Here is a 15,769-nt window from a genome sequence, read left to right as displayed (position 1 = left end):
ACAGGAGAAAAGCACTACCTACCACATTGGGGGGTTAAAGGGCCTGGAGTTCACTGCAAAGGATGCGACCCAGGAGGGCTTCTCAGAAGAGGTAGCATGGAACCAAGATCAAATGAAATAGGACCAAATGTTCCTCTTCTCAAGACAGCCTGTGTTCAAGTAGAAGATTTAGCATCTCTGGAAACACTTCTGCTCAAGTCAGAAATGCCATTTCTATATTCATGGGGCTCTCATTATGGGCTACCCATCCCCCAGGCACACACATATGTTACAGTCATTTTAGAAATTAAAAAACAAAACAGAATTTCCCCCCCACAAAGTAATTCCTCCAGAAGAGAAACATCATAACTGAAGACAAATGGGGTGGCCGGGGCTGTGCAGGCTGCAGGAGAATGTCCCCACCTCGGCCCACGACCTCGGTGCAAGGCTTGTAAAATAGAAACTGGTAAGGGACCTAAGGGGGAACGGAGCTGGGTGACACGTGTACCAAAATCAGTGGCATGTGTTAAAAAGAAAATCCATACGGACACAGAAGACTTGGCTTTCTCAGAGTGAAGGCCCTAAGGCAAAAGGGAGGGTTAAAAACTGATAATAAAACGTTGGAACTAGATCGTCTCCATCTCTCCCTCTAGTGGTAGCTTTCGAGTACTGCACAAGGAAAATGGTGACTTACTTTTTTTTGACACTGAAAAATTGTAAGATTTTGGGTGTCTGGCTGGGACGGTAGGTGGAACATGCAACTCTTGATCTCCAGGTTGTGAGTTTGAGCCCCACACTGGGTGTGGAGATTACTTAAACATAAAATCCTAAACAAAATAAGGGGCACCTGGGTGGCTCGACTGGTTGAGCATCCAACTTTGGCTCAGACCATGATCTCCCAGTTTGCGAGTTCGAGCCCCTCCTTGGGCTCTGTGCTGACAGGGCGCAGCCTGCTTCAGATCCTCTGCACCTCTCTCCCTACCCCTTCTCCCACATGGGTGCATGTGCACATGCTCTCTCTCAAAAATAAACATTATTTAAAATTAAATAAATAAAAACAAGTTTAGATGTTTAAAAATAGTGTGATTTCACATGAAGATCAAGACCACCTGTTTTGCATGAAACACCAGACAAAAGGCAAGGACAGGCTGGAATACACGGCCCTGGGTCCCCCTATGTCCCTGTTTGGCACTGAATCCCCAGGGCTGCTGGCCCACCTGCAGAATCTGGAAGGGGCACGCCTGTCACTCAGCACTCGGAAGCCCTGAACTGGGCCCTGAGCCGGGCCCTGAGCCGGATCCTGAGCCGGGGCCTGAGCTGGCCCCTGAGCCGGGCACTGAGGAATCGCCAGACCTCTGAGGCGGGTGGAGGGGGACCTGGTCCTGAGAACTCTGTCCCCTGCCCCGCCCCCACCCCCCGCCGGTACTCAGTTCTCCATTTTCCTCTAAGCCCTCCTCTCTGCTCAGTGATGGAGGGGCCCACTGGGAGCACAGGGGTACCCCCCACACACAGCCAGGAACTACGTGGCAAGCACAAGAAGTCTGGGCTGCAACATGGACCATCAAGTCCAGCTCAGCCTGGGCCCTCTGCCTGGTGGCCCCTCCTGCCTCTCCGCACCTGTCCCACTTCTTTTTTTTTTTTTTTTTAATATTTTTACTTATTTCTAGGAGAGAGAGAGACAGCGTGAGCAGGGGAGGGTCAGAGAGAGAGGGAGATACAGACTCTGAAATAGGCTCCAGGCTCTGAGCTGGCAGTCAGCACAGAGCCCGACGTGGGGCTCAAACCCACAAACCGCGAGATCATGACCTAAGCGAAAGTCGGACGCTTAACCGACTAAGCCACCCAGGCGCCCCAACACCTGTCCCACTTCTATTCCTTCTACTCCCCCCTGGAGACCCAGCTCTGCTTGGACCGTGAGCCCTCCCTCACAACCAGGCCAGGGGAGACGATCAGCCAGTCCTTCCTGAGTACGTGTGTCCCCCATACGGGCTTGTGACTCCCCCCACCCTCACCCACTCCTTCAGTAAAGCATCAGTGTGACACAGTCAACATGGAAGTGAACAAAGGAATCAACAGCCCTGGGATCCTGCAATTCGTCAGAAAACAAACACGGAACACAGAGAGGTTAGGGTTTTGAGGACATGAAGCCAGCACGAGGGGACTGTAACATGGCGGGCAGGGTTCACGGGAGCCAGAAAAGCGGAAGGAAACCAAATGTCCGCCAGCCGCCGCGCGGATCACCGAAATGTGGTCTGTCCACACAGTGCAGTATGATTCGGCCACAAAAAGGAATGGAAATCTGACCCACGCGACCTCCCAGATGATCCTTGAACACATGATGCTGAGCGAAAGAAGCCAGAGGAAAAGCACAAAGACCGGATGATTCCATTCATCAGAGGTTCCAAGAACAGGTGAATTCACAGACAGAAAACAGAATGGCCTTTGCCTAGGGCTGAGAGGAGGGGACACAGGGGGTCAGGGTGGCAGCGAATGGGGGTGACTTCCTTTTGAGAGTGAGGACAGTGTTCTCAAGGGATTGTGCTAATGGTCGCACAGTCTGTGAATGTACAAAAGCCCACTGACTTGTACATTTTCAAAGAATGAACTTCATGGCGTGTGACTTACATTTCAGTAAAGGTGCTATATTTTTAAAAAGTGAATCACGTTCAAGTAAAATATTAACTAAATATTAGTCTGGGTGGTTCACAATTATGAAAGTACTCAAGGTGACAGAATGACCGGAGTTTGGGAAACATCGAATTCAGGCCAAGCACAGGCTCCGTGTGGGTTCAAACCCCAGTGCCACCCCATCCTAGCTGAGTTATACAGGCAAGTGACTTCACCTCTCTGGGCCTCAGCTTTGTCATCTGGTAGATGGGAACAAGAGTTGTGCCCACCTGTGGAGTCACCATAAAAATGAGCTGAGCACAGAGCCTGATACGGCCGAGGGGGTCGATAAATGGTGACACTGCAAAGGAGGGGGCTGGGGATTGATTACTAAGGGGACCTTGGTTTCCTTTGAGGGGTAATGAAAATCTTCTCAAACTGATTGATGGATGCATGGCTTTGGGAATATACTAAAAGCCACTGAACTGTACACTTAAAAAAATGATGGGGCTCTTGGGTGGCTCAGTTGGTTGAGCATACAACTTCAGCTCAGGTCACGATCTCCCAGTTTGTGAGTTCAAGCCCCGCGTCAGGCTCTGTGCTGACAGCTCAGAGCCTGGAGCCTGCTTCGCATTCTGTGTCTCCCTCTCTCTCTGCCCCTCCCCTGCTCAAGCTCTGTCTCTCTCTGTCTCTCAAAAATAAATAAAAACATTTAAAAATTTTAATTGAAAACATTTTTTTAAATGATACACAGTCTTGGCATAGTATCCAGCAATTGTGCTCCTTGGTATTTACCCAAAGGTGCTAAAAACTTAGGGCCACAAAAACCCATCCACGGATGTCAACTGCATCTTTATTCACAATTGTTAAAAAGTGGAAGTAACCGAGATGTCCTTCAGTAGGTGAATGGATAAGGAAACTATGGTATATCCAGACAACGGATTATTACTCAGTGCTAAAAGAAATGAACCACTGAGCCATGCACCAGCACTGGTAAACCTCAAATGCATGTTGGTAAGTGAATGAAGCCAGTCTGAAAAGGCTACATACTGACTGTGTGATCCCAACTATAGGACCTTCTGGAAAAGGCAAAGCTATGGAGACAGCAACAAGATTCGTGGTTGTCCGGGGTTGGGTGGGGGAAGAGGGGTGAACAGGCAGAGCATGGAGGATTTACCTTTTTTTTAAATTTTTTTTTAATGTTCATTTATTTTTGGGAGACAGAAAGACAGAGTGGGGGGTGGGACGGAGCAGAGAGAGAGAGGGAGACGCAGAATCCAAAGCAGGCTCCAGGCTCTGAGCCGTCAGCACAGAGCCCGACGCGGGGCTCGAACCCATGAAGTACGGGATCTTGACCTGGACCGAAGTCGGATGTTCAACTGCCTGAGCCGCCTGGGAGCCCCGAGCACAGAAGATTTTCAAGACAATGAAACCACTCCGTGTGATTCCATAACAACGGACACGCATCACTACGTGTGCATCCAAACCCGCAGGCTACACCTCACGTAAATGAGGGACCTTGGTGACGATGCCGAGTCTGTGTAGGCTCACCTATCAAATGTCCCGCTCTGGTGGAGATCGTTGATGGGGCAGGAGGCTCTGCATGCATCGGGACAGGGGGCAAACAGGAAATAGCTGCACTTTCGTCTTTATTTTGTGGTGACCCTAACACTGCTTTACGTAAATAAAATCTTTAAAAAATGAGGGTTGGGGCACCTGGGTGGCTTAGTCGGTTAAGCGTCCGACTTTCGCTTAGGTCATGATCTCGCGGTTCGTGGGTTCGGCCCCGCGTCGGGCTCTGTGCTGACTGCCAGCTCAGAACCTGGAGCCTGTTTCAGTCTATGACTCCCTCTCTCTCTGACCCTCCCCTGCTCACGCTGTCTCTCTCTCTCTCTCCTAGAAATAAATAAAAACACTTAAAAATAAAAATAAATAAAAATAAATAAAAATTTAAAAAAAATGAGGGTGATACTTCATTCATTCCACACATGCACGTTGCACACCTACAGAGTGCCAAGCAGTGCGCTCAGTGTTCTCAGCCTCACAGAGACTCTACTCCGATAGGGGACGCAGACGCTGGGCGATGAGAAGACACCACCTATGACAAGGGGTGCACTGGGAGGGAGCGTTGAGGGCCAGGGGTCCTTCTGTGGACATGGCACCAAGGGAGGCCCCACTGAGGGGTGTCATTGAGTTGGGAGATGACCTGAGAAGACGTGAGTAGAGAGCAAGGGAAATGAAGAAGAAATCTGGAGGAGAGCAAGCAGTATGTGCCAAGGCCCCGGGGCAGAAACACAGCTGATGTGGCTAGGGACCATTCTGAAGGCCGATGTGGCTTGAGTGGAGTGAGCACAGGACATGAGCTGGGACAGAAACACACTGTCTGTCGGCTGTCATATGAACGCTGGATTGAGTCCTGAGCGCAGATGGAATTTCATCCCCCAGGAAGAGATAGATGTGGATTTGACTTCTCTCTAGTGCATGGCAGGTGCTCAGGAAACGTTGCTGGAATGAATTATATAACGTCGACCTAGGACCTTGGCTACTAAGTCCTCCTTGGCAACACCAGCTTTCCAATGGCTGCTTTATCTGCTCATGACAGCCTGTGTGGGGCACAGAGCTGGCTTCTCTCACCCATTTCACAGATGAGGAAAGTGAGCCTCAGGGGGTTGTCCAAAGCCACAGAACAGCAGGGGAAAGGGACTGGATTAGAATCTGGGTCCGGCGGGGTTTATTGCTGCTTTGTGCGAGTGTGTCGGTGTACGTGTGTGCAGACACACTGTGTGCACCTTGGAAAAAGAAACAGGTGTGGACCCCAGCAACTGTGCCAGCGTGGGGTGCGTCTCATTGGGGTGTGACGGGTGAAACAAGCAATTGTGACTATTAGCAGGGGACAGCCCATACGTTTGCTACTTACTTTCTAAAACACACTGAGCGTCAAGTCGACATTAGCCCACTACGAATTAGCATTCTTCTCACATAACGGCATACTTTCTCGACGAGGAGAGAAACAAAAGGACTAGAAAGATCATCATTGCCCACCCTCCTGGGCCTCCGTGTCCTCACCCATGAGATGGCCGCAATGGGACGGAATGGGTTAACACACAGACATGCTTAAGGAAAGGTTAACACACAGAAAAGGTTAAGCTCCAGCATCTCCCAGGGAGAGGGGGCCCCAGAGCCTGCAATCCTGCGCAGTTCCACCAGGGGGCGCGTTCACCAAGTTACCCGTCTGGCCGGGGCAGGAAGGTTTTGCAAGGGGATTCATCAGCCTCCTGTGGGCACCCCGCTGGGGGCCCTCTGAGGCCTCGGTCCCTGGGAGCCCTAGTGGCCTCTTCTTCCATATGGGGAGTTTGCCCCCAATAGACCTCCCCCCCCCCCCCCGCCCCCAGCTGCAAGGGAGGAGTCCACAGGCCAGGGATCAATCTAGGTGTTGCAGTTTCCTCACTGTGTGCGCTTGGTCCATTCGGCTCCCCTCTCTGAGCCTTCAGCTCTGCATCTCTTAAATGGGCACCTTCCTAGTACCTCAGGACATAGTGAGGTCACTTTGGGAAAAAGTGCCAGAAAATGGCACTTGGCAAACCTCAGGAGGGCTCAAGCTTGTTTGCTCATCTACAATATGGGACAATGAATACCTATTTCTTGGGGTTTCTGGGGACTAAGTGGGACCATGGAATAATGTTCGTACAGTGAATAACCTTAGCATACTGTGTATCATGCTCAATATATGATACACAGTCATGGTAATAACAGCCAAGGAATCACTTAAGATGTGACAGCTACTACTGCTCAGAGTGCCTTACGCACATGACTTCATCTAACCTCACTGCATCTCTTATAAGCAGGCTCCATTATTACCCCTGTTTGGGGGAAACTGAGGCAGAGATGCTAACCCACTCAAGGTCACAGAGCTGGTAGATTGCAGAGTTGGGATTCAAGCCCAGGTCATCTGGCTTAAGATATGTGCTCTTTTCTGTATGCATCGTATACATCACTTTTAAAAATTATTTTCCAGGCCATGACAAAAAAAATTAGATAAATTGGTCTTTATCAAAATTAAAAACTTCAGGGCATTAACAAACACTATCAAGAAAGTGAGGGAAAAAAAACGGCTCACAGCTGGGAGAAAATACTTGTAAACAACTTCACTGAAGGGATTGGTATCCAGAACACAGAAAGAGCTGCTACAACAAACTCAACAGCAACAAAAAAATGGGACAATCCAATTCTGAAATGGGCAAAAGATGGAACAAGCTCACGAAAACATGCTCGACATCACTAGCCATTACGGAAAAGCACATCAAAAGCACGATGAGATTCCACTCCATATCCCAAGGATGGCTTTTATCAAACACACAGAATGGAAAACAACTAGTGTTGGTGAGGGTGGGGAGAAAATTAGAACCCTGGTATCTTCCTGGTTGGAATGCAAAATGGTGCTGCCGCTCTGGAAAGCAGTTTCAGTGTTTCCTCCAAGAGTTAAAGACAGAGTTGCCTTAGGACCCAGCAATCCCACTCCTGGGTATACACACCCAACAGGACTGAAAGCTGGGACTCAAGCAGATATTTGCACACCCACGTTCACAGCAGCATTACTCACAACAGCCAAAAGGTGGAAACAACCCAGGGGCCCATCAACATACCAATGGACACCCAAAATGTGGTCTATGCATACAATGGACTATTATTCTGCCTTAAAAAGGAAGGAAATCCGGATGCCTGTTACAACAGGGACGAAGCCTGAAGACATTACGCCAAGTGAAATGAGCCAGACGCAGAAGGACAAGCTCTGCCCAGGTCCCTTTATCTGCAGTGTCTAGAACACGCAAATTCAGAGACAGGAGGAAGAGCAGAGGGTGTGGGGGCTGGGGGAGGAGGAACGGGGCTTAGCGTCCATTGGGGACACTGTTTCTGTCTGAGATGATGAGAAAGTTCTGGAAACGGATAGTGGTTATGGCTGCACAACACGGTGAAAGTATTTAATGAAACTGAGTAATATACTTAAAAAATGGCTAAAATGGTAAACTTTATGTTATATACATTTAACCACAATGTGGTGTTTTTGTTGTTTTGGGGTTTTTTTTGTTTGTTTTTTGTTTTTAACGGTCTTGTCCAGATTGTTGCAACAAGGTTCCTACCTGGTCCCCCAGCTTCCAGCTCACCGTCTCCAGCCCCTCTGAAATGTCCACTAGGGGGCGCTCCAAGCTTCACTTTGGCAGCGTGTAAGTCTCCGCGCCTCCGGGTCTCTGGCAGGCCTAACACTAAGCCCCTTACTCTAACCCCAACGGGGCTTCTCATCCTGGGCCTGGCCAGCCTTCTCATGCCTCATCTCCACCACTCTCCAGGTGTCCGTCTCCATGATCCAGCTCCTGGAAAACTCCGTGTTCTCCTATGCCTCTTTATGTATGCATTCTCCTGACCCGATTCCCTTCTTTTTGGCTAATTCCTTCCTCCATGGAGTCTGGCTCCAGCATTCTTCTGAATTCCTCCATAAGGTACGATACCTCCCTCCCCTGCACTCACCAAAGCAACTGCGCTCACCCAAAACCAATCTCTTTACAGTGACCATCAAGGTGGTGTGACCTGACCCTGCCAACTCCCTCACTTCTCACTGTCCACTCCAGTACCAATGCCATCATCATTATTATTATTCTTAGGATTAGTATTATTAGCTAATATTAGGAGGAGGAGGAGTATTACTAAACACGATAAGCCCCAGGACCTTTGCACTTGCTCTTCCCTCTCTCTGACACTTTCCCTGATTCTTCCACATGGCTAGGTGCTCCCCCTTCAAGTCTCAGCTCATATATCACCTCCTCAGAGAAGCCCTCCCTAACCCTTATTAGGAAACAGCCCCCAACCACTCTCTTCCCCAGCCACTCTTGATTCCCAACACCCTATCTTATTGTCTTCATAGCACTTGGTACTATCTGAAAGTCCTTCTCTTTTGACTCTGGCTCCTTATTTAATGTCTGTCTTACTAAAGTATGAGCTCCAGGAGGGCGGGAACCACTTATGTCTTGTTCACTACTCTACCTGAAGAATGAAGAAGTGTATGGCACATAGCAGAAGGTGCTCAATAAATATCTCTTGGATGAATGAACGGGCAAATAAATGAATAACTAGTATTTATCATCCTGGATTATATAATTACTTGTTTATAGTCCATGAATGTGAGCAATCTGAGGACAGAAGTTAACTTACTCATTTTTATATCCTTAGAGATTTATATATATAAATAACTGGGTAGAAGATGGATGGATGGATAGATGGATGGATAGATAGACAGGTGGATAGAGGAGTCAGTAGATGGATGGATAGATGGATGAAAAAACAGATGAATGGGTGGGTGAAAGCTGGATGAATGTATGAATACAAAATCCCCAATATAAAATCTCAGGCGCAATTGGTCATTTGCATTTAAGACCTAGGAATTAAAAAAAAAAAAAGAAAGAAAAAAAGAAAAAGCCTTCGGGTCTGGCTGGTTTTAATCCAGAAAAGGAACTTTAACCAGCTGAGACATAAATTACTCAGCCTTCTCCAGTCCTTTCAACCCAGCAGTGACAGACAAGAAACAGTTAAAAATGGAATTAGCCACAAGTCAGGATTCCTGAACCTCCTAAGAGCAGAGGGCGTCAACAAGTTTCTCACCGCTCTGCTCCACACTCACACTCCTAAAGCTGGTGTGTCATCCTGAGTTCGCCCAGTCAGGGCAGGTCACTCTGGCCCTAGGGCTGGTTACCAGCCAGGCTGTCTCTTCCACCTCAGCCTTCCTTCCCTTCTCTGAGCCCTCTCCCAGCAGAACGGGGACCTTGGAGGACACAACTGTGTCTTCCCAGCCCGGAGGCCCAGTGCCTAGCACACATCTCCTGTCACACACAACATACAGACCCTGGGCAGATTTTCTCTCGTGTCCCAAATCCTGGCTCAGAGACCAAAGCTTCCTTGACAAGGACCCGAAAATCCCCATTTTTTTTTTCCAGATTGTGTACTAAACAACGCTACTTCTTGAATGACCAATTGCCATATTCTACTTGGCCACCTTTCATGATAGAGGTCAGAAGTCTTGAGCATTGACTGTCCCAGGCTTGCTGCTAGCAGTGGCCATGTGACCCATGACATGTTCTTGCCCGTGACATGTAAGTTAAAATCTTCTGGAGGGTGCTTTGGGGAGAAAGCTTTTGCTTTCTTTCAGACTCAGCCAGCATGGCCCTTCTGGCTTTCCACTTCCTCCTGCCGGAGTGTGGACTTAACTCTTGGAAAAGTGGCAGTCATCTTGGGACCATGAGGCTCAAAGGGTGAGAGAAAGTCCAAGACACTCTCAGAGAGGCTGAGCCAACAGCTGCCCACCTCTGGACATCTCGCTGTGTACAACACATTAGCCCTTTCAATTAAGCCAGTGAGCCGCAATCCTAAGACTTTCAACTTGAATGCCATCAACACAGATTCAACATCAAACACGGAAATGCCTAGCAACACATTACTGGAAGAAGAAGCCACATCACGGATAAAAAAAAAACAAACAAACAAACCCAAAAACACCATACAATCTGGACTCAAAACTTGTTTTTAAAGCAAAGCACAATCTTTGATGAGTTATTTCTAGCAGTTCCCATATACTCACATATACTCTCATTTTTATTTTTTTCCCCTTCCCACTTGAACGCCTAGTCAATCAACTAAAAATTCAAAGAGAGTATCCAACCAAGACCAATAACGTATCCACCGGGGCCACTTCACAAATCCCCTCTTATCTCAAGTAGACTGCATTCACCAGTTTTGGCATTATATTCCCAAATGGGCTTTCCCTCCATTCTCTGGTCACTGTAATGAAGTTCTTGGGTTCACGTGCTTTCAAAGCTTTCAGTGTTGCTCTAGCAGATCCTGAACAAAGATGGCAGCGTGGTGGCAAGAGCTGCCAGGAGGTGGCGCCAGCCCTCAAACGCAGGCGCCACAGTTTGCTCAGCAAGAGGCACAGGAAATGTCTGAACTTGGCATTAAAACAACACGCGGGGCGGGGGTGGGGGGGTGTTCGGGAATGAAGCATCAAAGTTTAGAAGACTCCGTTCTGTCTCCTGGACACTAGGTTACATTCAGTGCACAGAACGGCTTCATGCCCTCGAACCTTTGCCCCAGCTGTTCCCTCTGCGGGGTAAACCACGGCTTCCCGGGCCACTCCCACCTGGCAAATACCTGGTCATCCTTCAAGGCTTCAAACAAGAGTCCCTCCTGTGAACCTTGAACAAATTAAATGGAAGAATGCCAGGAAAGCACATGACAGTGCAGGGCACATAGTAGGTGCTCGGTGAACAGGAGCTCTGATAGACACTGCAAGTGTTGATCTCCCTTCTCATTTATCTGTGTCTTGTTTCTACCTGGAGCCCCATGCCCAGCACAGCACCAAGGACATGTACATAAATATTTGTCAACGGGGCACCTGCGTGGCTGTCAGATGAGCGTCCGGCTCTCAATTTCAGCTCAGGTCATGATCTCACGACTTTGTGGGTTTGAGCCCCACGGCGGGCTCTGTGCTGGCAGTGCGGAGCCTGCTTTGGATTCTCTGTCTCCCTCTCTCTCTGCCCCTCCCCCACTTGTGCTGGCTCTGTCTCTGTCAAGATAAATAAATAAATGTTTTAAAAATGTGTCAAAAGAAAAACGGAGACTGCCCCCAACACCGCACCTCTGCGAAATTGGTCTTTGATCATTCCCCAAACATGCCTCTTCCATCACCCACCTCCAGACCTTTACAGATGCAATTCCTCCTTTCTTAGCACCCTTCCTCTCCTCTTCCTCCAGCTAACCTGACCCTGCTAGGCTATCTTCAGGTGCCCCTGGACCGTAACCCCAGGAAGCTGGGAGAATCTCCAGCATCCCCCACTCAGGGCCTGGCACACGGTGGGCCCATGAGAGAATGAGCCCAGGGTTCGGAGACTGGGGAGAACATTCTCAAGGTCATGGAGGCCCGCCACTTGTCCCCTTACAGGGAACCCCCACAGCTGGCGGATGTGCACCTTCAGCCATGGGTGAGGCCTCGGGGGCAAACCGTGACCTAAGGCCATGGTCCGCAACTGAGTAATTGTGCTTTATGATCCCTGCTGAGTGCAGACCGAAGGCTCACTTTCTGGGGAAAGGAGGGTGTGCCCATCCATGGACAGGTGAGGTATGAAGCCCAGCACAGGGCTCAGATTTGCCACAAGGACCCAGCGTAGCCCTGGAAGCAACATGGAAGCACTGGCCAGTGAGTCAGAAAGGTGTTCTATAGCCCCAGCTCTGTCCTGGCTGCTGGGGGGCTCTCCTCGAACAGCATACCTCCCCTTGCTGAGCCCCAGTTCCTTCGACAGCAGAGAAACTTCTACAATGGGGATGCCTTCCTGTTCCACCAAGTAGCTCTTCAAGAGAAGGTAAAAGAAAAAAAAGAAACTGACAGCAAATAATAATTAACAATACAGTAATAATAACAGGTGACGTTTATCGGGCAGTTACTCTTCACCCGGCACTGTGTTCAGTGATTTACGAACATCATGGCGTCCCAGCTCCAGCCTGGGAGAGGTACTTAATGGCTCTGGGCCTCAGTTTTCCCATCTGTAAAATGGGGATAATACTAGTATCTATACCACGCATTAAGCACTGTAGGCATTATTACTACTATGATTCCCCGTTTTACAGAGGACCAAAAGAGAGGACTCGAGTGGTAAACTCACTGGCTCACTGCCTTGATCAAGTGCCAGGGCCACACTGGTCTGAACACATGCTCAGGGCTGTGTGTCAGCCAGGCAGAGGCAGGGCTATGCAGATTAGCAGGGCCTCTGCCTGGGCAAGTCCCAGGCACCCTTCAGATGGCAGCAGTGGCAGAACAGCTGGCGGCCTTCATCCCCAGGGCCAAAGTCGTCTTGCTCCCATGTGAGCAAACGCACCGAGGGTTGTAGGCCCAGAGAGGGGCTGGCAGAGGCTGGTAGCAGGCCAAAGACACAGCCCTGTGGCAGAAAAGGCCTCAGTCCGAGGCTGGAAGCGGAAGAGGCTTACTCTCCATCCCAGCTCCCCAATGTGCTGTGTGGCCTTGGGCAAGTGGCTTGACCTCAGAGAGGTCTCCTCTGCTAAATGGGATTCATACTCCCTTCCTTGGCAGGTAGAATGGAGATGGACAAGGCCTGAGATGCAGGCTCAAAACACGGAGATGAACCTGAACCCAAACTGGAAACCAGCAGCATGGAGCTGTTAGTCAAGAGTGACGGGAATGTTGGGGCACCTGGGTGGCTTAGTCGGTTGAGTGTCTGACTTTCGCTTAGGTCATGATCTCGCAGTTCGTGGGTTCGAGCCCCGCGTCAGGCTCTGTGCTGACAGCCAGCTCAGAGCCTGGAGCCTGTTTCAGACTCTATATCTCCCTCTCTCTCTGACCCTCCCCTGCTCACTCTCTCTTTCTCTCTTCTAGAAATAAATAAAAATATTTAAAAAATAAAAAAAATTTAAAAAAAAAAAGAGTGACGGGAACGTTTGGGGGGCCCCTCAGACACCTCAGGGAGTACAACATTCAGGTCTGACAACTTGTAGAGAACTAAAGGCAGCCAGCAGGGCCGCCGAGGGCTCAGGACCCCGTCCTCGCCTGGAGAGTCACCCTAAGTCCGGTCTGCTCTCGGGTCTCAGTCTCCCCTCTTACAATGAGAGAGCTGAAAAAAAGGGGGGAGGGGAGGGGAGAGAACAAAGGAAAAGCTGTCACTGCAGCCCTGGTATCAGAGGATTTATTCCTCCCAGTGCTGAGCGATCTCATTTACTGCTCACAAAAATGCTCTTGAGGCCGGATCAGACCACCCTCATTTCACAGAAGCAACACGGAGGCACACTGGGGTCTATTAGATCATCTGCCCAAGGTCACACAGTGACAGAGCCGGAACTGGAGCCCACTTCTCAGCCGAGTGAGGCTTTAGAAAGTGAGACCACCACCACCCCCTGGTGGCCACTCCCTGGAATTGCAGGTGGGAGTCCTCAAAGCAGGGGTGTGAGGTCTGAGGCCCCCACCCTACCCACCTGCCTCTGAGGAGAGGAAATCAAGCAGGCTGCAACCAGGCAGGGGCCTCGGGGAGCCACAAGGAGAGAGCCAAGGCAAGCCACCTGAGGACTCCAAGAACAAAGGCTCCTCAATGACAGAGAGTGGCAGAGGGGAAGCCAGGCCACCCGGGAGGATGCCAGCAAGCAGAGACTATAGAAAGATAGGCCTTAAATGCTTTTCTCTCCATAACCTCTGCTTCACTCACACACACGAAAGTTCAAGTACAATCAGATAAGCTGAGTCGGTGCCGCTGCAGAGGCAATGCGAAAAGGGCAAGGAAGAAATCAGTGGAAGGGAACATTTGACAAAACAAAACAAAACAAAACAAAACAAAACAAAACAAAACAAAACCAGGTGGTTTCAAATATGCGCACATCTGTGGCCGGGATCGGAATGCCCAAGTCTCTCTGGGGCTGCTCAGCTGATGCTTGCCGGGGTCTGAGCCTGAGCTCCTGTGCTGGTATAGACAAGAGTCAGCCCCCCTGCCTCTGGTGGAGACATTCTCCAATCAAGAACCCCGCTGGGGGCATCTTTCTTCAGAGGAAACGGAAGTTCAGGGAAGTGCCATTTCTTGCCCATGACCTCAAAGGCAGAAGGGGTGGAACCTGGGATTTAAATCCTGGAGGACCCCATATCTCCAAGACACGAGCCCAGGCACAAGTGTCCTTGAAACACCCGGAGCTTGTGATCCAAATCACCTTGTGAGCAGAACTGGGGTTGCCTCATTAAAGGAACAGCTGTCGGGGCACCTGGGTGGCTCAGTTGGTTAAGCGTCCGACTTCACTCAGGTCATGATCACACAGTTTGTGAGTTCGAGCCCCACATCGGGCTCTGTGCTGACGGCTAGCTCAGAGCCTGGAGCCTGTCTTCAGATTCTGTGTCCTTCTCTCTCCTGACCCTCCCCTGCTCATGCTGTCTCTCTCAGAAATAAATAAAACATTAAAAATTTTTAAAACAAAAAAAGGAACAGCTGTCTTAGATCCCCCATGGAGCCAGGGGCCCTGAAGGGACTTCCTGAGCAAGTATAGAGCCCAGCCAATCTCCTAACATCATGGGATTTAAATCTGGGGGGGGTGGGGGGGGTGGAAGGGAAAGAAAACCCCTGGAAATGAGAAGAAGGCAAGGATCCTGGGAGCCCTGCTTCCTCCTTTCACAAGTGAGGAAACTGGCTCAGAGAGGGCAAGTGCTGGCCCAAAGAAACAGAGCTCACAGCCAAAGACAGACTCAAAAACCAGAGTAATAATAACAGTGGTAACAATAACACTCATTGAAGAGTATACTGTGTACCCAGTACCATGGCGAACACTTCCTGCTCTGTCCTCTCTGAGCCCCACAGCAACCATGTGCAGTAGATGCTGTGCTTATCCCCATTTCACAGAGGAAGAAACTGAGGCCAAACACCCATCCGCATGCAGAGCTAGGATTTGACCCCTGGACCAGCTTCCTTAAATGAACGGCACAAAAGAAACAGAAATCATGATCTTCCAGGCACTGAGACAAACTGCTGAAAGAGACTGAGAGGCACGGTGTTGGGACTCGAACCAAGAACTTCAAGGCCCCGGGGCATGTTCTCTTATCTGCTCTGCGCCAGGCAGCAGACTCCCCTCTGCACTGGGCTGGAAACCCAAGACCAGCGAAGGCTTCCCGGCAGAGCCACCAAACACCCTCCACGCCGAGAACTGCGGCCAACGCCAGGCTCCAGGACAGGCGCCTGCCCCTCCGCGACCCCTCAGGCTGTCCACAGGCACGACCGCATTCCCAGCGGGTCTGCTGACCAACACCCCCCTCGCGAGCTCCAGTCTGGCCGCGCCAGTGTCACTCACCACGAAGGGCCCGCTCTTCCTGTCCTTGCAGAAACTGTGACTCCTCCGGGGGCCCGGGGCCACAGGGGATGCCTGCCAGAGAGGCCACTCGCTGTCCTGCGGGGCACCGTCCCTCTCTGGGTCCTGTGGTGGCACCTGGGACATAGAACACGGGCAAAGGATTTTACCGGGCTTTCGCATTCACAGACAGAGTGTGTCACAGTGAGAAACTCCATTCTGTACCTAAAAGAGCAAAAAGAAAACTAAAGCCCACCCCAGGACAGTCCGCCTTCATGATGGGAGGTCACCTATGGGGTCTGGGTTCAGCCACGGAATA

At 50.1% G+C, this 15,769-nt stretch overlaps 1 protein-coding gene across 1 annotated transcript in view; it reads right to left on the bottom strand.

Moving 5' to 3' along the window:
* KIAA1671 (KIAA1671 ortholog) overlaps window positions 1-15,769 on the bottom strand; it is a 143,822-nt gene that overhangs the window by 106,616 nt on the left and 21,437 nt on the right. Inside the window, exon 5 of the mRNA XM_039225358.1 lies at window positions 15,454-15,588. Within this exon, the coding sequence (XP_039081289.1) occupies window positions 15,454-15,588 (135 nt within the window). The remainder of the gene's footprint in view (window positions 1-15,453; window positions 15,589-15,769) is intronic.

The sequence above is a fragment of the Hyaena hyaena genome, unplaced genomic scaffold, assembly GCF_003009895.1.
Source record: "Hyaena hyaena isolate Hyena2069 unplaced genomic scaffold, ASM300989v1 scaffold_19, whole genome shotgun sequence".
NCBI lineage: Eukaryota > Metazoa > Chordata > Mammalia > Carnivora > Hyaenidae > Hyaena > Hyaena hyaena.
The sequence above is the reverse complement of the archived record's forward strand: the minus strand, read 5'-3'. Positions and strand labels throughout refer to the sequence as shown.